This window comes from Podarcis raffonei, chromosome 13, assembly GCF_027172205.1.
Source record: "Podarcis raffonei isolate rPodRaf1 chromosome 13, rPodRaf1.pri, whole genome shotgun sequence".
In the NCBI taxonomy this organism is placed as follows: Eukaryota; Metazoa; Chordata; class Lepidosauria; order Squamata; family Lacertidae; genus Podarcis; species Podarcis raffonei.
Window position 1 is genome coordinate 12,180,122 of NC_070614.1, and position 27,557 is coordinate 12,207,678.

At 43.1% G+C, this 27,557-nt stretch overlaps 1 protein-coding gene across 11 annotated transcripts in view; it reads right to left on the bottom strand.

Annotated features, from left to right (window-relative positions):
* The window catches only part of TANC2 (tetratricopeptide repeat, ankyrin repeat and coiled-coil containing 2), a 193,489-nt gene that overhangs the window by 20,944 nt on the left and 144,988 nt on the right, over positions 1-27,557 (bottom strand). For all 11 annotated transcript variants that reach the window (XM_053363720.1, XM_053363716.1, XM_053363718.1 and 8 more), the window contains 11 exons: positions 23,145-23,408; positions 17,763-17,888; positions 16,240-16,521; positions 15,303-15,436; positions 13,802-14,033; positions 13,516-13,682; positions 10,935-11,542; positions 7,230-7,338; positions 5,625-5,747; positions 3,538-3,774; positions 1,659-1,844 (listed from right to left, as the gene is read on the bottom strand). In XM_053363720.1, coding sequence (XP_053219695.1) covers positions 1,659-1,844; positions 3,538-3,774; positions 5,625-5,747; positions 7,230-7,338; positions 10,935-11,542; positions 13,516-13,682; positions 13,802-14,033; positions 15,303-15,436; positions 16,240-16,521; positions 17,763-17,888; positions 23,145-23,408 — 2,468 coding nt within the window. The remainder of the gene's footprint in view (positions 1-1,658; positions 1,845-3,537; positions 3,775-5,624; positions 5,748-7,229; positions 7,339-10,934; positions 11,543-13,515; positions 13,683-13,801; positions 14,034-15,302; positions 15,437-16,239; positions 16,522-17,762; positions 17,889-23,144; positions 23,409-27,557) is intronic.

Below are 27,557 nucleotides of genomic sequence, written 5' to 3' on the forward strand. Positions count from 1 at the left end.
AGACTAATTACTGGATATTATATAAAGAGTATATACCGTATTTTTCGCCCCATAGGACGCACTTTTTCCCCTCCAAAAATGAAGGGGAAATGTGTGTGCGTCCTATGGGGCGAATGCAGGCTTTTGCTGAAGCCTGGAGAGCGAGAGGCATCGGTGCGCACCGACCCCTCTCGCTCTCCAGGCTTCAGGAAGCTATCCGCAAGCCTTGCAAGCCCGGCGGCAGTTCCCGCGGGCTCACAAGGCTTGCGGGCAGCAACCTGCAGCCCCTGCGAGTGTCCGCAAGCCTTGCGCACCCGGCGGGAGGTCCCGAAGGGCGCACGAGGCTTGGGGCGGCAGCCTCCCGCCTGAAGCACACGGAGCCCTCTGGAGGGCTCCCCGTGCTTTGGGCGAGTGTCCGCAAGCCTTGCGCGCCCGGCGGGAGGTCCCGCTGAGCGCGTGAGGCTTGGGGCGGCAGCCTGTCGCCCGAAGCACAGGGAGCCCTCCGGAGGGTGCCCCGTGCTTCGGGCAGGTGTGCGCAAGGCTTGGGGCGGCAGCCGCGGCTGGGGAGGGAATAATTTTTTTTTATTCATTTCCCCCACCCAAAAAACCCGAGGTGCGTCCTATGGGCCAGTGCGCCCTATAGGACGAAAAATACGGTAATGTTTCTGGCTGACTTTGAAACTTCTTAGGACACCTGAGCTAGTTCTGTACAGGACAACTATGCTTTCCTTTGACCTTTGAAGCCCTAGAAGGTTGGCTGTGAGGGAAAGTGGCCTTTGGGCAGAAAGAAGTCCCCCACCCCAGCTAATGAGACAACGCAGTTCTTAAGGACTGCCTGCTCCCACTTAAGCCTGCCTGATAACATTTCCCCAGGTGCCTCAGAGGTTAGATGTGTGGTTATGCACCATGATGGCTATGGTCTGCCTCCACAGTCGGAGGCAGCAATGGGAAAGGAGGATGCTCTTATGCTCATGTTCTATCTGGTTGGCCACTGTGAGCCTAGGATGCTGAATTAGATGGGCCATTGGCCTGATCCAGCATACTATTCCTATGCTCTTATGTACCCAAGAGAAGACTTTTTCTGTGGTTGCACCCTGTCTATGGAACTTGAGCCCACAGAAGAGCCACGTTAATTTTCTTTTAGATACTAGGAGAATTCTATCCTACTTATTCAGGCTTTTCGTATTTTGTTCGTTTCCTTGTTATATTTCACATTAATTTCTCCTGGTCATTGTTTCTGTATGGTATGGGCTGCTGGAATTGCTTCAATTTGTATAATTTGCCTGAAATGTTTTATCTGCAATTTATGGTAAACCATAATTTTGATTTTCTATCATTTCTTGCTTTTCTTGCAGTTGTTTTTATGCTGCTTAATGATTTGTTGTTAGCCACCTTGTATGTCATTTCTAGTACAGGAGAGGCAAGCAAATTATTTTAAACAACAAGAAGTCAGTAGACTGTCCACAGCTTTTGGCTGCAGAGCTAAAGGTATGGTGACTTCCCTCAAGCCACTTGATGGTCAGAAAGGTTTGCTGCATACAAAGGTGTACCTAGGCTCCCGTAGCAACTACATAACCCTCCCTCACACTTCAAGCTTCAGAAAAAGTTATTCAGTATTTTGCCTTAACACAAAGGCCGCTTGGCCAGTGAGGATTCAACAAGGCTGAGCGACAACCTACCTCGGTGTATCCCATGCTGGCAGCAGCAATCAGTGCCTGCTGGATGGCTTGACTCTTTTTAAACACTCCCTGCTGTTGCCCAGCAATTGTCCAGTCGCACTGGATTAAAAACTTGACAACTTCCAGGTGGCCTCTGAGAGCTGCATGAACCAGTGCACACTGACCGTTCTTGTCCAAGTGATCCACCTTTTCAAGAAAAGGAAAAAATGGCTGATTAAAATTTAACTCAACTGCTGTGGGTTTCAGTTCCTACTTTCCTAACACTGCCACATTCACATGGGAAACATTCTCCATGTTTCTCTGGCCATATATGCAGAGCTAGCCAGAACCTGGTGCCTGTTTTGTAATGGCAACTGTATTCTGTGTCCACATTATTCACATGTAGCACAAACCACTCTCACGGATTTCATCTGCAAGGAGCAATGACATTTAAAATGGAGTTTAGAATATAAACTCAGGACAAATCTTGCAACACACAATTGCTATGTGCACCGGCAGTGATCTGCAAACCTCTTTGCTACATTCCCCCATTTGGTAAAATCTATCAAGTCCCACTCCAATAAGCAAAGTTGGTCTGAAGAACTCTATTGTTTACATCTAATTCGGGAATTAGGTGCCATTCAGTCTTGTTACCGAACGACAGTGTTTGCTTCTAAACCTATGGTTTTCAGTGAACGTTTTGCTGTTACTTTTGGGAAACAGCAAATGTTCACTGAAAACCACAGTAGCTCTTTAGAAACAAAGACGGTCATTCAGCAACAAGACAGAATGACATAGTGATCTTATAGAGCACAAATGTCACCTAAAGCATTGAGCTGGTTAGTGAGTTAGCGTAAATTTGCAGGCTCCTGGAGAGGTGTTGGTTCCTGGATGTTTTCTGAGGTTAGCCAAAATGGACCATACTAGAAGCGAAGAATCTGCCAAAGACTATTGTTGTTGTTCTGGTTTATATTTATGTATTATATTATAGTTATATTCTTACAGAGTGAGCAAAACAACTCACATTAAAAACAACAAAACCTCCTAAAAACAGAGCTATACAATTAGAAGGTGGGATGAAAAAATCCTACCCCATTAAAAAAGGCCACAATGCCCCCCCTCCTTCAATTTAAGGGCCAAAAGCCCAGGTAAAGAGAAAAGTCTTTGCCTGAGGACCACCTTCAGGAACTTTTACAACATTCAGGAGCCTGAAAGAGTTAATTTTAAACCTAAAATGAAAACAAGTTTCTAGCCATCTTTATTATGAAGACAGCTATGACAATTAAAAAGACATGTTCCTGAACAAATAGTTATATCATATCCCTAATCCATGTTACATTAAAGTTCCCGGTTTTGCCAGGATACGCTTCATGATGTATTAGATTTTGGAATACCATCCTAGGGATCTTGGCTACTCCTACTCACTTGGTGCAAAGTGTCATGTAAAAAGGGAAAAGGCATATTCTCCAAACAGCTGGCATTTACCATGTTTGTGCAAAACTAGATTATGAACTCTAGCCTTGCTTTCTGTATCTGAGTGATAGCAAATTAAAACAGGAGAACTTTAAACGTCGAGACAAACAAGATTAGCAGCCTATCCCTTCAACAGCTTAGCAACATCCTTACCCAAACCTGAGTTGCCAATGAACTGCTCTGGGATTTTAGTTGCTGACCACAATACCAGTGAAGATTGTGGAGTACATTTATGAAGAAACAGAAATGAAATTGTTGCTCATGCTCTTGCTAGCGTAACTACCCCGGAGAGTAGCTAGAAGACACAGCTACAAGCATGCAAGCAATTAGGACTGCAGGGCAGGACTGCAGGACATGGGCGGCCCACCCGTGGCTTGCTTGCTCAGGTTTGAGAACAGGACAGCCACCAGCTGAACGCCTTCCTCACCTTCGCTCGCTTCTTGCACAAGAGGGCAACAATGCTTAGATACCCAGCAGCAGCAGCATATCCAAGAGACGTTAGGCCACTTTCCGAAGAGGCATCAACATTTGCTCCAAATTCCAACAGCAAAGCTACCATCTCCGTGTAACCAAGGTGGGACTGGACGCATAAAATTGGGGCATTGTTTAGCACTTCAGTTCTGTAATTGATGTTGGCGCCTCCTAAGATCAGTAGCCGACTGACCTGAACAGAAAGAAATGGGAATGGATGAGATCAGCATTCTCTAAACGAGTTAATTTTCTCAATTAAAAATGGAGCGAAAGAGTTTTGTGTACTAGAGATTAGCAGCTTCCCTCCCCTGCCACAAGCTTGATTCATCTAGCAATTCTTAGCCAAAGCAGAGAATACACAGGAAAATGTTAGTTTTTCCATAAGTTCTAAATTTGCTACTGCCGTCTCCGCTCCCCACATTCCGCTGTCCTCTGGCACTGACAAGGGGGTAGATGTTTCTTCCTCTCTCTCTTTCTACTTCCCCTGTCCTCTTTCCAGCACCTTGAATGTTGCAAAATCTTTTTTTCTGGTGTGGGAGAGAGAAAGAGAGCTTGCTTCTTGTCTGTCATCAGTAGTACAGAAGCAAGGTAAGTTGGCTAAATTCCAATCCAAATAAAAATTTGGTGATCGTTATGCTCCTTTTTCCTTTTAAGGCAGGCAATACAAGTCACCAGAGTCTTACCAAACTCGTTGACATCCTATGGTGGGCAAGGTTATTACAATTGACAGAACAATTTCTTACTTTCTGGAACTTCAGAATAATGCTCTGATGTTGCCTCCCTAAGCACACACTCTCCAGAGATCACCACTGAATGTGCTTTCCAATGCACTAGCGTGTTTCTGTGTACCTTGATGCTATTTCTGACTGGGAGGAATTGTTCTCAAAGCTGTTACTCAAGCTGAGATGCAGTAGGCGCTCTTTTTTGAGGTTAAGGAATTCTGGTGTTCCTTTGCAGCAGGTATGACTAAATCAATCAGATGCAGACAGAGTGCAGAATTACCTGCTCTCTGAGGATAGAGATTAGAAGGAAGCACGCTCAGATCCTCAATTATTTTATTTACTTTTACAACTCATTTGTGATTAGCTCAGATGTCACTAGTGTGCCCCAGCACACTGTTTGGAAATTACTGGGTTAGAGTCAGATTTTTGATGGTTGTAGCAGGGAAAAGGATGAAAACATCTGTCAATGGATCTAGAAATGAATTTTGATATTAAGGTTCATATTAAGTTCCTTTAATCTTCAACATTACAATCTAAGTACTAATATTTTGTTTTGCTACCTCTTTTAATGTATGGTGCTGCCAATAATTACTGTATTTTTTCGTGTATAAGACTAGGTTCCCCCCCCCTAAAAAATAATGTAAAAAATGAGGGGGCACCTTATACACGGGGCCATCTCCCCCTATTTTCTTAAATCTAAGTCCCCCAAAATATACATGGGGGCGTCTTATAGACGGAAAAATACGGTATTCCTTTATTTATTTTTAAATGTGTTTTAATGCTATTTTACGAACAACACTTGAATTTCAAATTGAAGAGTGCTACAGAAATGTTCTAAAGCAAAACGAAAAACCCAATCTGCCTTGATATCTACCAGGCAAGAGTCAACCAGATGCGTCTCAAAAGCCCATAATCAAGGAAAACCTGTTGTCTGTCCCAAACACCTGGTACCTGGAAGTATGCTGCCTTATAACTCCAAGCCTATTTAGAATAGGCATTACATTTTCTCTGCATTTTAAATATCATTTGGAAATAAAATGAGGAGGCAGTGATAGAAAGAGAAGTCGAAATTCTTACTGAATGGGAAGAATGGAGAGAGACATTTTATGAGGCTGCCCAAGGGGTTGTGCAGATGTGAAGAAGGATTAAAGATGACCAAAGGCGGAATTAGATGTGACATTAGATCAATTAACATGCACATTATAAAAGATGTAAACAACAGCTGTAGCCCTACCCCACCATGAGAAGCGAGTAGTGAAGAAAAACTTAATACTTTCCCTTGCCTGCCATAGTCTCAATAAAAATTATTCCCCTCTCGTACCTTTATGTTAGGGGTGTACAAATTCCGCAGAGAGGCCAGCGCCATGGAAAGACCTTCCGAGCTGTAGGAAATCCAAAGCCCTTGGAGAATTGAGGAGGAAACCCCAACTTTTTTACTCAGTCCCTGCAAAAGACACACTTTAAATGTGATAATTCAAGGTACTGGTTTTATTTTACACATCACTAACACATGGCTCATTTAACCCCAATTGACTAGCAAGGATTCAATGTCAACGTTACAAGAATATTGTATTCTAAAGAGAAAGTAGGAGAGCTGGAGAGGACACAACTCCAAGGATTAACTCCTACTACTCAGTGCAATTTACGTCAGAGCACCAAAGAGTTACTCTTTTGTAAATGCTCTGAAGTCTACCTCATTTCAAATAACAACCCCAACCTCCAACCAAATCACATGAGTAGGAACTCTTGGGTACAAGGTGCAACATTCCATCATGAAAGGGAGAGAAGTGATGTAATGCCTTTGCCCCACATTCAGTGGGCTGAATACTACAAGTACTAGCAAAAAGACACAACAAAAAATAGAAGAATCAAAGAAAGAGGTGAGCCAGTGCTGAATAAGGAACATTTATTCTGAAAGAATCAATATCATAAATAGCCTAACTTTTTTGAAAAAGGCAATGCAATCTAATACTCCCATTTCCCCCCGCGGATTCTTTTAGGAACCTTTCTTGGTAAGGTCACCCAAGCTCTTGTCTACAGCCCCCTCCAAAAATAAAACTTGCACACTGTAAGTCATTTTCCTTGGGACAGCATGTCAAGACATGGGGCTTACAACTAACAGTGACTGTTCCTAAGGTGCTCTTAGCAAGTTGGTTGCAGCACTGAGCAATCTTTTGAGCCAGAAAATGGAAAATCCTAAACTAGACTAGAACATACTCTACTTGATATTACTACTTAGTACTTCTCATACAGAAATCAAGAATGCTAATGAGACCTCTAGTAATTAATTACTTCTCAAACATTCCTTAGTGTTCAGGGATTTAAAGCTACTCATGCCAAAGGGTTTTCATTTCTGATCAAAGGAATTCATTTCCGATCAATAGGCCGTGTTTGGTATGAGAAGAATGGAATAATGATACAGGACTAGGGAGGGTGGAGATCACTAACTAGCAGTTCCAGGCCAAATTCAGTTCCCTTTGGGGGCGCCAATGTCTTCCTCCTGCCAGCTGCTTACCCTAAGATCTAAGGAAGAGAGAGACCTTCTCTCTTATTTACCCTCCTCTCTCCCAAAACTGGAAAGAAAAGGATGAAGAGGTCCATGAAACTGAATGAAGAACCTTTCTTTCTCCTCCTCTTACTCACCCTTGGTCACCTTCTGCTGAATCAGCTGTCTGGTAGCAGCAGAAAATCAGGAGGAATTAGTTATGTGAGGACGCTGTTGTGAGGCAGCGTCCTCACATAACTAATTCCTCCTGTTTTGAGGATACCTGAGGACAAGACCTTGGCCTTCACCACAATTTGTGGCTGACCAGGCTAGGTCCTAGTGAGGATCTCAGAAACTTAACATTCTTCACATACTCTGAAAACACCAGTACCACACCATTCAAATCCAAAGTGAAGATATCACTGCACAATTTTTTGCTACCTTAAAGATGTGTGCTTTGAGAATATGATGGCCCAGCTCAATAGTCTGCTGTCTGTTGAGTTTTCCCTCTTGACGGGAAAACCAGAAGGCGAGCAACGTATGGCCACTCCTAGGCAAAAGAGAAAAGAAGAAACACGGTGGAAGTTAGAATTCTAACTCCAATGTATCTTTTGACAGTTAGCACTCAGATTGTGAAATGAAGGAGATAAACCTTTTCTCCCTCCTCCTTGTTAGTTGTACTCTGATGCACATCAGGATCACGTTTTCCTTAATTGTTCATCAGCTTTGATCAAACCTTTGCTGAACTACTAGATAGCACTGTAGCTCATTCCTCTGTCTATGAGAACTAACACAGAGGAAAGATATTAGAAGCAAAGATCTTTCAAAGTCGGAGGTGACCCCTTCTTGTAGGAAGCTACACTTAATGATGGATTCTATTCTGAGTGAGTACTTTTAATAGAACAGCAGGATATAAACAGAATAATAATAATAATAATAATAATAATAATAATAATTCTTACCCACTGCAGTGGGTAATACCTATTTCCTGGAGCTGGAAGCAGTAGCGGTTTATTTCTGCATGTGCCCTATTGAAGAAGGGGAACTTAGTGACTATACAATCCATCTAGTTCACCCCTTTGAAGAGCTCAACCAATGAAATCAAGGCAAGTGCCACAAGAATCTATTTTTAAGCTAGCAAACAGAATTGATTAACCACCACTACCCATGCTTCCAGGCTGGGACTTCCGTTTAAAGCTGCAGTGACCAGTTATAATTATTATTATTATTATTATCAAAATTTCTATACCACCCTTCATCTGAGGATCACAGGGCAGTTTACAGTATGCCTTCTTAACTTTATAATTGTTGGCTACCTGAAATCAAAGAAGTCTCATAATTTAATATTTCTGTTAAGATTATATGGTTAAATAACAATAATCCTTGTAAATCATAATCATAAGGCTTTTAATATAGGCTTACAAACATCATGCAAAAGGAATGGAAGAGAAAAGCAAGAATTGCAGCAGCTGTTGCTTCAATAGCCAGTGAATGGGGCCAGATTGGTCTCATACTTGTCACAAAGTTCTTCCAGTGAGGCTGGGTGCAGCCTCCCAGGTGCCCTTGGAGTTGTCGATGGTGGTAAAAGGCCAGGGAATACTTCCCTTTGGTTCTGCAGTCATAGAGCAGGTGGAGGTTGAAGCAGAGCATTTTTTTTCCTTGCAAGGGGAGCGGAAGCAAACTTATGAATCTATCTCATTGATAGAACTTTAAAGATACTTCACTACGGAGGAGTCATGTCCACTTCAGATGTGGCTGAGACCATGGTAGTGTTGGGAAGAAGCTTGTCCAGTAAACTGGTTTGAACTGAGGTGAATGCAGGCACAAAAACCATGCAGATGTCCCATTCAAGGTCAGGAACCACTGGAGAGCAAAGGCAGTCACAGACAGGACTTTCAGCACCCTGGACAGATCATAGATGACTTGTTCAGACAAGTGCTTAGTCCCTATGGAGCCCTTATATACCCCCTGTGCCTGACTATTCCCCAACCCGCCCCCAAAGCTCTGTTCCTTCACTGAGGAGTTTTGACCCTTGGACATGCAGTTCTCTGGCCCAGAGCCTTGCACTCCATTGCCTTTCTGCTATTTCTCAGTAGACACCTTGTTGCATTAGCAAGTGGGTTCTGTAGAGAATGAAGTCACTAATAACAAGTGGAATCCAGTTCAGGGGCAGTAGTTTTTGGAAGGCTGCAAAATATGGTTTTATTAATGCAACCTAAAATCATATTCAGGGTTTTTTTGCAGCTGAAAACTCACTGCTGACTCCTATTTGGCTTACGATTGACTACAGTCTCCAGATCCCTTTCACATCTACTACTGTCAAGCCAGGTGGCCCCCATCTTATACCTGTGCATTCGATTAGTTATGTTGTTTTGGCTAAATGCGTAACTTTGCATTTGTCTATGTTGATTTCATTTTGCCAATTTTGGCCCAGTTTCCCATTCTATGGAGGTCATTTTGAATTCCATTCCTGTCTTTCAAAGTGTTAGTTTTCTTCCATCTGTAAAGCCCTCCAGATCTACGTTCAACTGATCTCAAGACAATAAACATTTGGCTCTACCATTTTTTCAAGATGGTTCTTGAGCTCTCAAGATTTTAAGAACAGGGTATTTTCAGAACCTTCTAGCTTTGTTCAAGCTCCTGAAGGAGTTTTATATTCTGAAACATTTTGAGCTACAATAAAGAGTTGTGCATGAGCGAATACCAGAGCCTGTTCTTCTTTTTGTTCTGTAAAGATTACAACAGCAAAATGTACATAAAACTCTTTGAACTCTTTGACTCTGCTTAGTCATTATTAAGCAGAATCAAAGTAAATTCTAACATCAAGTTAAATGTGAAGGTGTTGACTCAAAAATAAATACAATGAATAATCACTAAGGATCTTGGCACGTGATCATCTTCCTTAGTCACATCCAAAGAAACACAAAGGTGTATGCCCTCAAAGATCACCAACCTTCTGATGTTCCTTCACAGACTTCCATACATAGAGTGATCAGAGAATGATTATCTTAGTGTTGTTGTTGATATTTACTGAATATAGATACCACTCTTCAAAGACCTACATTGGCTCCCAGTATGTTTCCGAGCACAATTCAAAGTGTTGGTGCTGACCTTTAAAGCCCTAAACGGCCTCGGCCCAGTGTACCTGAAGGAACGTCTCCACCTCAATCGTTCTGCCCGGACACTGAGGTCCAGCGCCAAGGGCCTTCTGGCGGTTCCCTCCCTGCGAGAAGCAAAGTTACAGGGAACCAGGCAGAGGGCCTCCTCGGTAGTGGCACCTGCCCTGTGGAACACCCTCCCGTCAGATAATAATAATAATAATAATAATAATAATAATAATAATAATAATAATAATAATTTATTTATATCCCGCCCTCCCCAGCCAGAGCCGGGCTCACAGCGGCTAACACTGGTAAAATTACAATAAAAACATAAGGGGGGGGGGGAACCAATTTAAAATACAGGTTAAAATACAATTTAAAATGCAGCTTCATTTTAATAGTAGCCCATAGATCAAAACCATAAGGGGAGGGAAACATAAGGGTCAGACTGAGTCCAAACCAAAGGCCAGGCGGAACAGCTCTGTCTTGCAGGCCCTGCGGAAAGATGTCAAGTCCCGCGGGGCCCCAGTCTCTTGTGACAGAGCGTTCCACCACGTCGGGGCCAGTACTGAAAAGGCCCTGGCCCTAGCTGAGACGTCAAAGAAATAAACAATTATCTGATGTTAGAAGATATCAGTTTTTAATGACTGATGTTTTAATGTATTTTTAATCTCTTGTTGGAAGCCACCCAGAGTGGCTGGGGAAACCCAGCCAGATGAGTGGGGTATAAGTAATAAATTGTTGTTGTTGTTGCTGCTGTTGCTGTTGTTGTTGTTACTGTTACTGTTACTACTACTACTACTCTATACCGGCAGGTCTCAGGGCGGTTCACAGAATAAAATCAGATTATAAAACCACAAAATACATAATCAAAATGAAAACACCATCAACCCAATAACACACCCACCCGGTTCGTTCTCTTCCTATTGTAAATGGATCGTTTTTTTTTAGCCGCATCTCAATAACACCACACAGAGATATAGTCATGAAAAAGGAAGTGATCTCATATCTGTCTTCTCCTGTCACAAGGTGATGGGTTACTTACCTAGGGTCACAGAGGAACTTGGTTTTTTCTCCTTCTTCTCTCCAGATCAGCCACTCTCGAAAAGATGGATGGACAAACATTCGGGTCATATCTCTGCGCTTGATAAGGAACATGGAGAGGTTCTCCATCCTTTGCTGAAAGTCCTCCCATTCCAAGGAACCTTCAATGCTTCCTGCATTGATGGCCTGGAAAATATGCTCATCGGTCAAGGGGTGCAGAGATGCCACAGCCACGTTTAAGAGTGGCATCACCCGGTCAAAGGAAGACTGTGTTGGAAACTTCATATTGCACTGAAGCAGGTACACCTCCGAAAGGGAGACGGGGACTACCTTATAGCTAGAGCTTTTTAACACCAAATAGCCCTTCTCTATTAGATCAAATGTGAGCTTAAGGTACAAGTAGGATCCTTGACTCAGGGTTTTGAGATGAGAACTAAGTTTGCCAAAGGTTGTATTGTCCATTTTGCCATTAAGAGAGATGTTATTCTGTATCTCAGAGCTGCTATGTATTCGGTGTAGGATGTAGGCTTGGAGATCCTGATCTATAGCTTCATTCTCTTCCAGTCTGTCCAGGAATATCCTATGGAAGGGTAATAACTTAATTATTTCCTATAAGGAAAAAAAAGAATAAAGTAAATAATGGAGAAGTTAAAAATGGGAGAAATACCATCAGTCTCCCACTGGAAGTATAAATAGTGGCACACATAGTTATGAGTTACAGGCCAAACATGCTGTCATACTGGCTCCAAATGAGGTTACACCACTTGTTAAACCTGGGTGGTACAGTTAAACTGACTCTGAAATAAACAGAAAGCTAAATTTCCAAACTGCCTTTCAAAACCACAACCAAGAGAGCAAAGGGACAATGGAATCAGCAGTTTCTACAGATTTGTTTCTGGTCTGTCATTGCCCTTTATATACTGACCTAGGGTGCTTCTACACTAGCAGTTTAGTGTGAAACTGCCATGTTTTGTTCATTCACTTTTTTATGGGGCACCCATGTTATGCCATCATTATCATTCTGTATTTTCATCATGGTTCATCGGTCTTTTTTCCAGAAGCCACAAGTCTGATTCCCCCACAGAAGAGCCCAAGAGAAGCGTGATCTCCAAAGGTGTAGATGTCTTTAGTGCTACTCTTCCATCTTTTTAAAAGAACGGGATTTTGATGTGCACAGCAATGGATAGAAAAGAGAATCCCCCTCAGGGAGGAAGGATGGGATATAAATTTAAATAGTAATAATAAATAAAAATGGGCTTTCTCCTTGGAATGAGGCTGGAATCAGCACTTTTATAGATGGAACAACACACTGGGTGGAGTCCAAGCTATGGGAACCACAGTGAAAGGTATGATTAGAAGTAGCAATAGGGTTGTGCTTATGTTTTACACTCTTCCACACTTGCTTTCACCAGTTTTCTGCCATAACAATGTGAGAACCTTGGCTGGAAGGAAAGGTGTCAAGTGTTCAGCGCTATTCTAAGCCAGTGTTAGAATCAACTAATAAATGTTTTTGTTTCTCAAGGTTTGAAGATTACAGGTGGTTCTCACTGAGAAAACTGTATTCCCCTAAGTTACACATTCCATTTGCAAGTCCAGTGCTCCAGCACTTTTTAAAAACTCAAGCAGATGTTCTAGCAATGTGTTCTATTAATATTTTATGCCCCTGATAGCCATATGAATGTCTTTTATCCTCCTTTGTACTTTAACTCTTCTATCACCTTTTCCATCATATTTACGCATGTTATGTTGTCTATAAATATTCACACCACTGTAAATTTACTAGTCTCAAAGGTGACAAGTGCACTTTCGTTAAAAACTAATTTTTAAAAAATGAGGGGGGGGGGGATCTGCTGCGGCTGCTGAAAAGTCAATTTTTTAAAGAAGCCAAACCATTCATCAGTAAACCAGCAGGTGGGTAGATGTACTTTCATTACCCAAATGTAGCAGCTGCAAATGACTGCCTGCCATTATTGTTTTGGTCTTGGGAACAATTCAGAGAATCATAGGATTAACCACAATGTCAAGGGGGGGGTGGATTTACTTCTTTTTAATATATCAATCTTCTCCATTGCATTCAATGTACTCTTGAAAGCTGGAGGAATTTCAAAAGCAGTTCATGTAGAGGCACAATGAGAAAAGACCGGAAGTCCTGCTGGGTGCACCTAACTGTGGCCTTGCCTTCTTAAAATACTGGTTGGAAACATCATCTTCCTTTGAACTGTAACATTTTTCATTTCCTAAGAAGTCAACGTTTCAGCTTTAGTAAGTGAACTAATTCTATTTGCAGCTGTAGACAATGAAGGTGGCTGCCTATTTTCTCTTTTAGTTAGAAATTGTCAGGGTAATATTAAACAAGACAGCTACCTTAATACCGTAAGGTTGCAGTGGTTAATAAACATTTGTGCGCCCCAAATTTCCTTCCAACCAGTACATATGCCTTGCAAACTGTGCATAAATCATCTGCTTCCAAACAGATAGCCCCATCACAGCAGAGGCCACATAAGGTGTCTGCTCCCATTCAGAGAAAAGCAATTATCATAACAGAACAGTGGAAAAAGTGGAAAAACTAGTCCCCAACCTACCTGTAGACTTGTTCTGACTGTCACAATCAGCTTCAGCCAGGATGGAAATTTCCCTATCATTTTGCTGAGGAATGATACTATTGTATCCCCGTAGTCAGGTTTGTGAAATTCGGCTTCATTTAACCCATCAATTAATATGATGAAATCTTCATCGGGGATCTTTCGTTCTGAGAGTTTGGGAATAGGGAGGTGGGAGAAAGATATGGACAGAAAGGTTCAGCTTATGCTTTTAAAATGTTGCCGCAGTCATGCGTTGCTATCAACATAAACTCATGCTTTTCACTACCTTTATGAAGGCTTTCCAAGGGCTCCAGAACTCCTCTCCGGAAAGAAGCTAAGGGATCCTGAACACAGGACCGCAAGCTAAGCATGCTCTGTAGATGGGGCTCCCGTAACAGCTGCTCTCTGTAGGCAGCGAACTGTGGGGAACGGCAGAGCAAGGCTGCCACGTTGTGAACAAATTCTGGCACAAGGCAGGTGTAGGCATTATCAGCCTGGCAGTAGTGGTACGCAACAACCTGCAGAAGGGGAATCAAACATCAGTTCCTCAGCAGACAGATGTTAAAAAATAGCCACATTTGCTTGCTAGTTTCCCTAACACATGAGTGACTAGGTTCACACCTAGACCATATATTTAAAGCACCCTTAAAGCACTTTAATGGTCATGGCTTCCCCCATAGGATCTGAGGAACTGTACTTTATTAAGGGTACTTGTAGCTCGGGTTGGGGGGTCTCCCAGCTCTTCAGAGTCCTTTACAAGGACTGCAGGAAACTGCTTCCCCCACCCTTGAGCAAGGTGCCCATTTTTTTACAGGAATTACCTGCCGGAGGGACTTCTCCCACATTCCATTAACGCTTGCAAAAGGAAACTTTCTTTCTCTCCTCCCCATCGCATGAGAGGTGCAGTTTGCAAGCGTGGTGGAAGAAGTCTCTCTCGCACTTGAGACCTGTAAAAACTGGGAATGTTTGCACTGGCTATGGGAGTCTTTTCCCAGTAAGGAAGAAGTGTGAACAGTCAAACTGAGCAGGCTTTAGTGCTCCCACTAAACCCTGCTTTGGCTGAAAACACCTATTCACGCAGCCAAGGCAGAGTTGTCCATGAGCTGGCATCAGTTAGCTGACGCCAGCTAAGTGACAAGTGGGTATAGTAAATGCCCTTGCAGGCCAAATTGGAACACCTGGTGGACCAAGGTTTGCTTGAGGGCTGGAGGTTTGCCACCTTGGGTCTATCTGTTGGATCAGTGTTTCCCAAACTTGTGTCTCCAGCTGGTTTTGGACTACAACTCCCATCATCCCTAGCTAGCAGGACCAATGGTTAGGGAACTGTAGTCCAAAAACATCTGGAGAGTCAAGTTTGGAAAACACTGGGTTAGATAATGGTTTGGTGCAGTTGTGTATTTTTAATTCTTTTCCCTCCCACAAAACCAAACAGTGGTCATTTAACTTAGCAACACTTCCACACAGTGACTTCATTGTTCAGAACAAACCAGCCAACCATCAAAGAAAGGGAGTATTTGCAACTATCTTCATAGTATCACACTGCAGGAAAGACTTCCCACTCAACACTGGTAAAGGAATAACCCCAAGAGGTGGAAGAGATCTTCTGACATTAGTGGAACCTCTGTGCAAGCAGAAGGAATATTTTTGGAATTTTAGCATGGCCATAGCGTAATAAATAGTTGTTAAGTATCTGTAGCAGGACTTAAAGTACACTATTCCTTTCCCCTGGTTTGCTTTATCCATATGAAAGAAAAACAGAATGAAAAGTTTGGGTGGGGAAGTAATACCTGGGCAGCAAGCCTCCTCATAGCCTCCTCCTGACGTCTGCGCATTTCTGGGGTTCCAGGGCAGCTTCCACTTGTGATGGAAGAGTGAGCAGAAGGTGGTTGAGTGAGGGGGAGCTCTCTGTTTGCATCAACATCTGGAATGCAGAAAAGGCGGAAAGATGGACTTAGACTGGAATGAGTGAGAAGCAAGCAAATCACATCTATGCACCCTAGAAGGATAGTTCGATTTCCCTTACACAAGCCAACATTTGTAAACAGCAGGTCATGGAAAACAGGAGTCAAATAAAGGAATGTTGGAGTGGGCAGCTGGACATTAAGGCAATGCAACCAAAATGGCACCATATAAAACTAGAATAGCCTACAGTCCCCAGAATGAAATTACCACAGTACCTCTCCACCAGCAATAAAAGCATTTTTCTATTAGGCTTTTTATGTCACCCTGAAGGCTCTTGATGCAGAAGTACTACCAAACCTATTCAAAGCTTTGTACATTAAATAAACCCAAGCTGACATATATTCCTGGCCACTAAAAATAGCTTTCCAAAACATCCTCTGGCTTGAACTCAGTATGATTTCCAGAGAAAGAAGTCTTAATTGTGGAGAAGTCACTAAGAACTCTTTGTATCTGGCCTCATTTTAAAGATTGGCACCCAAATGTTTCAGTATATAGGCAGATAGCTGCCAACACTCTTATCTGAGCTGTAGTAAGTGGAAAGACATCTAGATTCAATGGAAATAAAAGCTGAATTTATAGCAATTCCAAGCTCTTATAGTATATGACTGGAAAATGAATCCCTATAATTTCTCACACCTACAAATGCAAGGAACTGTCCCAACCTGCTTGCGTACAGGATATAGGAGCACATCTCCATTAGATAATATGTAACCAATATAAGCACACAACATATTTATCCAGTTAGTACATCTCTTCACTTACGTTTTGGGGATGCATGGGGGCTGTCAGAAGCAATCTGCCTCATGCGTGTGCCATGGCAGCTCAGCGCAACCAGTCTGGAGATGATTGCTGTCTTGCCAAAGCCTATATTTCCAACAATCACCACACCTCTGTTCACACTGGCATCAGCACTCTGCAATTGTACATCTATCTCTTGGAACACCCAGTCCCGGCCAACGAATACAGATTCTGTGGTGATGCTGGGCACCTCAAAAAGCAGCGGTTTCAGAGAGATGTCAGGAGGTCTGTAAGGTGCAAAGCGTACTGCAAAGGGGGGGAAAAACACGTGTACAATTCAGTAACTATAATTAGTTATGGTTAAGGAAGAGCCGAGTGCCACCTTTTGGTCCTGAACAATGATGAGCTTTTCAAGGGATCCATTTGAACTTAGGTATCATTGGCTACCATAGCACTGCTCAAATACAGAGAAGTTGGAAAATTTCAAAAAAGGCAGAAGGAAATGTAATTCGATGGGAAGGGATTGGGGGGGGTCCCCAACGGCCTCATACCACATTCTCTTTTTGAATACCGACTATAAAAACAGGGGTAGACAGATTTCCCTTCCTCTATTTTGGATATTCTGCTCCGTCTTTCAATAATTATGGAGCTTTTAACTGTTTTTAAGATTCTGTTAGTATGGAAGGACATTGCAGATACAAAGGCCCACCCACCACCACACATACATTTGAAAAGGTTTCTCTCCCTGCCTCTTTTTAAAATATATAAAGTAATCTTTCTTAATATACAGTCTTTTTTGCCATAGCTGGAGAATCTCCCAGTACGTATAAGCTCTCATACTGTATGTGGATAGCACCATTTATACAGTCATGCCTCAGGCTGAATACGCTTCGAGTTGAGCGCGTTCGAGTTGCGCTCCGCGGCAACCCGGAAGTAATGGAGCGCGTTACTTCCGGGTTTCGCTGCTTGCGCATGTGCAGACGCTCAAAATGACGTCACACACATGCACAGAAGCGATGAAAAGCGACACACGCATGCGCAGACGTGCCGTCGCTAGTTACGTTTACCTCTAGATGTGAATGGGGCTCCGGAATGGATCCCGTTCGTATCTAGAGGTACCACTGTATTGTTCTATTAGTGGCCAAAAAGGTGGTAATTATTTTTTATTTAAATCTTACTACTGTACTTTAAAGCAGGATTTCCCAAACTTGGGTCTTCAGCTGGTTGTTGTTGTTTTTTTTGGTGTGGGTTGGTGTGTTTTTGGACTACAACTCCCATCATCCCTAGCCAGCAGGACCAGTGGTCAGGAATGATGGAAATTGTAGTCCAAAAACAAATGGAGACCCAAGTTTGGGAAACCCTGCTTTAAAGCAACTCCAATTATGTTTTGGATAGCTCAGCATAACTTACTGGAGCGCAGCCAGAGATAGCCCAGACTACACTAGGCTCCTTCTCAGAATGTGGACACCTTCAGTCGGCATCTGTACTAGGGTGGTAGCTGCTGAAGACCCCGGGATAAGTCACAGCAGCACACATATAATACTTACCTCTTAGGTCCTGTTGTGTGCGGGCACCAGCCATACTCTGACGAGGCATCCGGAGTGATGTTCGTAGGGGAGCATGCCTCTGCTCATCTAGATAAGCTAGATCTTCTAAATGGGCTGAGCTTGTGGCTGCCAATGAATAGAATGCTTGATGAGACACACTTTTGGGATTGGTATTAAGACATTATAGTAAATATACAGCACTCTTCATTCAATACATATTGAAGGGTGACGGAAAAAGGCACCATATTCAAAAGTGTAGTGTTTTGTCTTCAAAAGGAAGAATCAGAGGCATACCGAAAGTGCGCTGGAGATTCTTCTTCCTTAACCTGCAGTTTGAACTTTCATATATGCCAGGCCCAAAAACGTGGGCATGCTTTGTCCAAAACTGTTGGGTGGGTCAACCTCCAGGGCCTGGCAGGTTTAATTTGGCCTACAGGTTGGTCGGTCTCAACCCCTGGTGTATAGCATCTGAGCTGCGCTCATTGGATCAAAGCAAATAATTCATGCTCTTTAACACAGGACCAAAGAAAAGTCAACAAAAACTCTTCATCAGATACGTTGGTCATGTTTATTAGAATGTTAATATCTATTAATTTAGAAAAAGACAGAAATGTAAACCTGCAGGTTTCTAAAGACTGGAGAGCAAGATTCCTTAAATTAATTATATTAACTTCCCTAAGCAAAATAACCTAAAAGTAGCCACTTGTTTATGGGACGCGGGTGGCGCTGTGGGTAAAACCTCAGCTCCTAGGACTTGCCGATCGCATGGTCGGCGGTTCAAATCCCCGCGGCGGGGTGCGCTCCCGTTGCTCGGTCCCAGCGCCTGCCAACCTAGCAGTTCGAAAGCACCCCCGGGTGCAAGTAGATAAATAGGGACCGCTTACTAGCGGGAAGGTAAACGGCGTTTCCGTGTGCGGCTCTGCCTTGCCAGGGTAGCTTCGTCACGCTGGCCACGTGACCCGGAAGTGTCTGCGGACAGCGCTGGCTCCCGGCCTATAGAGTGAGATGAGCGCACAACCCTAGAGTCTGTCAAGACTGGCCCGTACGGGCAGGGGTACCTTTACCTTTACCTAGCCACTTGTTTATTTCTTTGGCCCTAGACTGAGTAGTTCCAAGAGAATATATATCATGTCAGGTACTATATCTTGAGTTCATACAGAGTTGGACCTTCCTTTCCTGGGATTTGTTTATGAGTATATTGGAGCCTGAAACCTTGCGGTAAATAGATTCCCAACTCTCTCAGTGACCCTTTTGCAGTTTGATGAAGCAAACACTTCATTGCCATGAATACTTCCATCCAGCTATAAAATGCCTTCATGTCACCTAATGGTAGGTGTATGGAATGCCTGAAAATAGATGCATTTCAACCCTGATAACTAGGTGGAGGCAGCTCTTTGTTCATAAGGCTAAAATATATGTTACAGAGAAACCACAGGTCAAAAATACCTTCTCACCCATAAACCACAGCCTGGAGCAAGCAATTATTTCTCCACCTGGCCAACTTCAAAGGGCTGTTGTGAGAACAAAATGATATAGCAGCATACTGCAATGTACCTTTAGCCTGATTAGTTCTTTAGAAGGCTTACATAGAAAACAATGATGTTGTACACTGTAAATATTCTCAGCTGAAATTAAGGAATGCTGAATGGCTTCCGTCACTAACAATGCAAAATACTTAAGGCCCAATGCACACAAAAATCACTCAATCTGTATTTTCCTTTTACTCAGCCCACAAAGGAGAACTGCAAGAGAGGTATTAAGATTGCGTGGAACAGGAAAAAGAAAACCGGCACAGAATGTATATGTAATTTTAAGTATAATATACAACCACACAAAGCAAAAGGTGTCACTTGCATTTGCATTTTGTAAAATACTTTTGAGTTTTTATTGAACGAATAAATACAATAAACAAATTCCTTAGATGCTTTTAAAATGTTGTTTTGAACAGTTCCACAGTAAAAAAAAAAGTATTATTTCAGCAGAAAGGTGGAGAATATATGAAGAACAGTTATGGTGAAAGGAGAGAGAAATGACCTCTTTGTCCTAAGAAGCATGTCAAAGATTTCTATAGATATGAGGCTATTTTGGGCAATGAAGATGACTGGTTTATACAGCATAATTGGTGTGCATGTTGCTTTGCTGAGTTACAAGAGGCGATGTCCTTTTGCCAAAGGGATATAATCTATAGTTAGACACAATGGAGACAACAAAGGAAGAAGAGGGAAGTGGAGGCAGGCAGAGGAAAACAGGAAAAGAATATGCGCTACTTCAGTTAAAGATACTTAGGCAGTAAGGCACAAGGAGAGTGGCCTTGATCACACAATGTGAAGCTGGCAGCTGCTTCGCTCCTTGCTCTCCCTGCTGCTGTGCTGCGAAGAGCTAAGCCAGGAGCTTAGCATTACAAGCAAATCCGGGCTTGGGACTTGTCTCTCCCAAACAAACCACAAATGGCAAGCCATGAACAAAGCTTTTTTACAGATCCTGGCTCGTCTGGAGTGAGACAAATCGCAAACCCCGTTTCAGACATAACACTAAGCCAAATCACTTAGCTCCTGATAGTGAAGGAGGGAGAGGAGCAGGGGATCAGCCAGGTGGCCAGAATTTTCTTGTTCAAGGTAAGCCAGTTTAACTCAGCATTACATGCAAACCAGGCTACTGTGTCAAAGGCGTCACAAAAAAGTAGATTTTGAGGGGGTCTTTGAAAGAAGTAAGGTGCTCTGGGAGGAAGTTTAGCAAGAGAGGAAAGGTGGGCTGGAACTGTTTAAGGGAGAAGAGATCTTCAGACAGCTGAGGGTGGCAAAGACTGGAGAAATGAAAGTTATCAGGATCTAGATACCAGTATAGCCTACAATCTTAAACCTTTTACTGCCCGCCCCCCATTTATATTAGCCAATGCCTTGCAGTCTAGGGTCCATTGGAGTTTGGAGGGGGGCTGCTGACATAAACATTTTATTTCACTGATATCATGACTTTTCCCCACGAAATCGTACCATATCCAAGCCTGCTCAAGTTTAGCAAGACTTCTGGATCATGTGTCTTCAGGTCATGCTGTCAGATTTAGTTTCCAGGTAACACTTAATCACAAGTTATTGCAAAAGAAAAGGGGAAGCAGAGCTTGTGATAAAACTTTCCAAGAGTGAAGGAAATATAGCTTAACTAGGATTAAAGGTACTTAATGATTCTATAAAGCCCTTGTGATATAAACTAGGGATGGGCAAACTTCCCTCAGTTCAGGTTGGAAATGAGTCACCAGCTATTTTAAATTGACTTTTAATGTACTATATCAGATTGGTTCAAAATCCCACCTATCTTTTGTCCTAAGCCCTGAATATTAATATCAGCTCCAAAATAAGTGCACCCTGCCCCAAAAGATTCACAGACAAGGTGAGCAAGTCTAGTGATGCTCTCAAACTTCGAGGGGGGAAAAGCTATGCAGCCTTTAGGCTTGTTTAACCAAGTAAGTTCTAGGAAGCTTCCTAACTCAAGCAACCAATAGCATTTGCAAATAATTTTATTACAGGCTTTGCTAGCTTCCCGTAGCTCAGTGATTCCCAAACAGTTCCTCCATGGACCACTTAAAAATTGCTGAGGGTCCTGGCAGACCATTTAGTTGTTTTTTCTGCCTGTTGTAATAATTGTAGTGCGCTAGATGCTGTATGATCTTTATTTGTCCTTTTTATCAACACACTGTGGACCACTTGAATGAAATTTGTAGACCACTGGTGGTCCGTGGACCAGTTTGGGAACCACTACACTAGCTTATGTTTTCACCTCTCCTTTATAATGAAACAAAAGACTTTTCTCCAGTGCCTCTGCGTCCAGCACTGAGACATCTGGGAAGAAATGTCCCCCACCCATGTGGAGAATTTCATTTGTCAGCTGTAGGCAAATTATGAAGGAAGCAATGTTTGATGGGCACCTCTCCCAAGCATACAAGCTCAGCAAATCTGTGTCCCAAGGTAAAGGTAAAGGGACCCCTGACCATTAGGTCCAGTCGCAGATGACTCTGTGGTTCATCTCGCTTTATTGGCCAAGGAAGCCGGCGTACAGCTTCCGGGTCATGTGGCCAGCATGACTAAGCCACTTCTGGCGAACCAGAGCAGTGCACGGTAACACCGTTTACCTTTCCGCCAGAGCGGTACCTATTTATCTACTTGCACTTTGACGTGCTTTCGAACTGCTACGTTGGCAGGAGCAGGGACCGAGCAACGGGAGCTCACCCCGCTGCAGGGATTCAAACAGCCGACCTTCTGATCGGCAAGTCCTAGGCTCTGTGGTTTAACCCACAGCGCCACCAGCTGTGGGATATTGCTTCTGCAATATCACTGATATAAACCTTTCGTGGTTCTCCGGGTAGCACTTGAGGTCTGTGACAAGCACCAACCATTTTGTGTGTGGGTTCTGTTCCCGGCTCCCGTGTGCATCTCCTAAATGCACATAAGTGTGCCCTGCCCCCATTGCACCCCATTACACCACCACCACCCCGGTTCTACCCCCTTCCGGGTCCAAAAGAACCCACGTGTCAGCAATCATACATCAATTGGACTGTTGAGAATTCCATTCCTCTGGTGCTGCAGATGTGTGGGATTGTTACATGTCACATGTCTGTTTACATTCCAGCACTGATTATTGGAGTCTTGTGAGCAGGAAGGGAGATACGCTGTTTCCGCTCTGTATAGCTATTGTTCTCTCACGTTTGATTTAATTTGCAATAAATTAGGCTTAGATGTTACTCCTCAAGGTTGAGCTTCTGTTTGGACTCTGCTAGCCGTGTGCTCATGTCCTTGGATATGGGTCACATCAGCGTGACAAGACTGGAGTGATGAATTCCGGGCGATGCTTCATTGGGCGGGAGGCACCAGCCTCGGGGTTATCACCCAACATGGATGCACCTAAAATGGTAGCTGCCTGCATGTGAAATTCTTCTAGGGAGTTACTCGTCAATTTAGAATTGGCGACTACCCAATAGAAATGTTTGACTTAGAGTTAGTTGGAAGTAAGGCAGACCCAGATTGGATTAAAGTTGTTCCTAGGAGTAGGGGAAATGACAGAATATTAGAGTTTGTAGTGAGCAAGTGACATTGTGCAAGCACTTCTGAAACTACCAGGAGTGGAGATGTTGCTTTGTGTAATCCTTCAGCAAGTTTCTCATAGCCAAGGACACAACTGAGGTAGAGATAGGCAGGATCCATGGGACACAAAACTAGGAGACACTCGATAACTTGAAATGTAAAGTTAGTGCGGGATGTTATTTCAGAAATAATATTTTAAACACCTGAAGCATTCACACAATTTTTTACAGGGGTAATAAAAATGTAAGTAACGAGTTTCTGGCTCACCATTAATTACAATTTACCTTAGGACTTAATGAGAATTTCTTACCTGCTACAGAGTTTGGGCGAGGCATAAGGTAGAGTGGAATGGATTGTACTGACTGGGATAAAACAGTCTCTAAGTTCCTTTCAGGGATCTTGTTCAAACTGTATGTAGAGGCCGTCATGTTTTCATCCACTCGATATAAACAAGAGTCTATGCTGGATTTTTGAGACTGCCAAGGTTTCAAGTTTCCTCCAGATCCTAATTCTTTACTGCTTTCCCCTCCATACTTAGCACGATCCATATTTTCAGAATAGCTTGTCAGTGTTGCTGTAACAAACAAACAGAGAACATGAATAACAAAGGAGGCAGTTAATTCAAGCGTGACTCTACAGATGAAGGAAAGGATTGCCATAGTTCAACCATGTCTATTTCTTCAGCTGCCTTATAAGAGTATGAATGCAGCCGTTGCACTTTCTGGCCTGCTACCCCACTGCTGATCTGTATACTACCCACTCCTGTCTGCTGTGGGGCAAGCCTAGATCTCTGGTGAGCAATGGGACCAACAGTGTTAAGGCTAGAGCAGAGAGCTGGTGCTGCAGGTACAAATTTTAGGTGTGGTCTCTCAGTTAACCATCTGACAACCCTAACATAATTTTGCATTGCATTCAGATACCCAAAAGTGAACTGTAAATTCAAAGATTATGGAATCCAAATTGGTCCACACAACAAAATGTTGCAGTTAAGCCACTCTCTCCCAGATATATGCCCTTCCAACCTGCAATATGGACAATTATTTGCACTTGCTCTGAATTTTGCAAAAAAACAACAACTAAATGAGAAAGACCAGGATCTTTGCTGATACCTTTTGGGTTTTATTTGTTTTGTTTTCTGCAAACCTTGAAGTTCAGTTTGCTGATACCTCCCCCTTCCTCTTATGCATGAGTGTTGTCTACTGTAGTGATGCAAGCATGTATATTTTTCCCTTGACAATCAGAAACAGAATATAAGATGACATATGGCAACTATTCTGCCACATAAATGCAAAGTTTTGGAATTACAGGGGAGATGAATATGCAAATATACATTTGCAGTTTGAAAAATATAACACCACAAATTGTATTTAAGGAAACATGAAGATCACAAAGGCCAAACGGTTAGTTGCTGGAGTTCATCATTAAGCAGAAGTTTTGCTCTTACAACATAATATATACAGGAGCCCTGACTTTTCTTCTCAGCTGTTCTGTTGATCAATCTGCTCATTGCTACAGTGAACTCAAGATGACGGCTACTTCCCACTTCTCTGTCATTCTCTCACATTACCTCCAACGGGGTTAATTTAGCTATCATTCAAACAGGACACAATCACTGGGTGGAACTCAACACTGCACTAAGGCAATTTGTTCCGCCAGGGCAAGCATTTCAGCTTGCCAGATGAAACAATCCCCACTCTCCTGACTCCCCAAAACCAATTTTGGGGGGCAAGCAGGGGAAGAGCGAGAATCCCCACTGTGCAAAGAGGAGCCTTTGCACAGGGATTCTGCTGATAGGACTCATTGGTTGACTCCCAGCCATTGGCTCTGGGCTTCTGTGTATGCAGGCAATATATCACCCAGCCCTGAAGTATGAAATTTGGAGTCTGTTCTCTGCCGTTTAGAATTCAATCTGAGGCAAAGGAGAATTCAACACTTCACAGCCCTCAAGCCATGACCCTGCCACCCCCAATGCATATGATCCTCCAAGCCTCCTTCTTTTCTATCCACTTACTTGGCTGCTCCTGCTGCTTTGGCTGAAAGAAGGAGTGAGGAAATAAGTGATAGACATTTCTCTCGACTCTCCATCTTCCCAGCACATTGTACTTCCCTGTGTGCTTGCATCAAGCACATTGCATAGCAGTGCAGCAGGCACCAGAACTGGAGATCGGGGTGAAGGGTGGGGAGAGGCTTGCTATTGCCTCCTTTGCCACTGGATCTAGCAGCCAGGCACATGGGCGGCAATATGCGTTAGAAGGGAGTTTGGAAAAACATTGGTGAATGAGAGCAAGCAAGGAAGAAGTTTGTGGGGTAGAAGGGGAACAGTTGGAGGTGGGATTGGAGCCCACTGCACTGTCAAAGACATCGTGGAGTGTGCATGATGATGTCCAATTTGGCTCGCAACTGGCCAAGGAATAAACAAACCAATTACCTAAGCCCAATTATGAGCTTGACCAGAGGAACTTCCCCCGCCCTACACAAATCTGGTCAACTAGATTTTTCTAGATCTTCTTAGTGTATACATCACCGTATGAAATTATCTTAGCAAGCTATAAACAAGGGCAGTCCAACTTTTCATACCAAGTGGGCCGCAAGAGTACTCTGACATGGAACCCATAGGCCACACAATTTGACACTCCATGCCCTGCCCCCTTTCCAAAGAGAGGCTCCGGCAGGGTCCTAGAGCCCTCCCACCACTTCCCAAATCTGGGAATGCACTAACTATGCTTTGGAAGGAAGGAGGACTCTAGGACCCTACCAGAGCTTTGCTTTAGAAAGGAAGTGTGAGGGCTGGGGGGCAGGCATCCAATGCAGAAAGAATGTAGTTGGTCAAGGGAACCGTGGGCCTAAAAAGGTTGAAAACCTCTGCTTTATGGGTTATGAGAGAGGCAGAGAGAAACTGCAATTGAAGTGAGATAATATGCAGACTCAACATGGACCGACAAATCTAAGAACGATAAACTTAGTTTGCAAAAAATTTCCTTTGAGGCTTCTATTGCTTCCATTAGTAATCTTTGTTATGAGTTTGGCTGCCTTGATTAGCGCAAATGGACCTATTGTTAAACCAATGGGTAGCCAGGGACTTCCCCTCCCATGCCTTTGAAATAAGGCACCCATCAGAGTTTAGAGGAAGGACAGGATGAACACTAGAAGTGGATGGGGGAGAGATGCTGAAGTCAGACAGATCTGGACACAGATGGAGGTAGACAGGCAGGCAGGCAGGCAGATGTGAGTTCATCTGCACTGGCTTCTGCTGGGGAGCTGCCTTGGGTCACCAGTTTTACTGCCTGTTTTTGAAATCTATTTCATTTTACTATGCTTGTAAATAAAACAGATACTTCAGTGACAACTTAAGTATGTAGCGTACTTTCATTCAAAGGAAACTAAATCCCATAGTACAGTTCCCTGGATTACTCATACTTGAGAAAGTACGGAGTGCTTAACCCTAGTGTCAGAAGTAGAGCAATGTTTCTTTCAGGAGAAACTGTGATGTGATGTGATTTAGCCAATATGTAGAAAATTGCCGCAGTGCTTCTAGTAGAATCAGGGTATCCCACTAGGAGATGAAGATGACTTAAAGCAACCCTGAAGGCTGCACAGGAATAGGTGAAAGCCTTGCTTGCTCAGCAGCTAAAGGGATCAAAGCTGACCTAAAAGCCCAGCTGCACAGATCCCATCTGAGTCTGGTTAAGACATTCCACAGGATGTATGAGTATCTAATGAGCTTGGACTGGAGTACTACAGTCAGACGCTGAAAATAAGCAGGCTTCATCTACTTTCTGACCTTCCAATGCAAACTAGAGCAAAAAGCTATATGAATAGCTGCTGACTAGTGAAAGTGCAACCTATTCTAATAGTGGCTTGTAGGAGATTTAGTTGTAGCCATTGGTGAGGGGGAAACCCTTAAACTTTTTCACCTTGTTGAAAGCCTCGTGTAAAGGCCTTGGTGGGATGGATCAAATCTCTTACAGTAGGATTAATTCACAAGCCTGTGGAAGCCAGGCAGTCTGAGAAGCATATCTGCCTCATATTGAGACCATGCTCAGGAAAATGGAGATGACAGAAAGAAACAGAAACTACTGGCAGTTAGCCTGAATGGCTCAACCTCTCAAGTCCAGCAAGAGATGGCCCCAGATGAAGACTTCAGGGCTTTTGATCAAAGGTCTAGATCAAACCACAGGACAGAGTGGGCCAGGAACCAGAGCAGGAATGACAAGAGGAAGAAAGAAAAAGGATGACTCTCTGAGAGAAGTTGCAGCGGATTTGGAGAGACTTATGAGCCAGACCTACCAAGATGCCACTGAAGCAAAACAGATCACTGAACAAGCATTTGATTAGAATTTTCACGTGATCCTCATGGAAATGAACCAAGCAGTGAATATTTCTGCAAGAACAGGCTCCTCCAGTGCAGCCTCTGGTTAAAGAAATGTGGTTCATCAAAGGAATGGTGTTGGGTGAGAACAAATCTCTCTTTTTTCTCATTTGAAACAAATATACAACAAACTTGCTTGCTATTTTAGAATTTACTTTTGGATACACGTGGCTCTTAATACAGCTTGCACTGAAAAGGGTAACTCTAATCTGTTTTCTAGCTACACTTGGATCAACCTTTTTGCCTTTCATTATTTCAAACAAGAAATTCTAACAATTTATAATGGGGAAGTATATATTAGACTTATTTTGATAACTTTCCTACTGCAGAGAATAGAGTAAGGGTTGAGAGGTA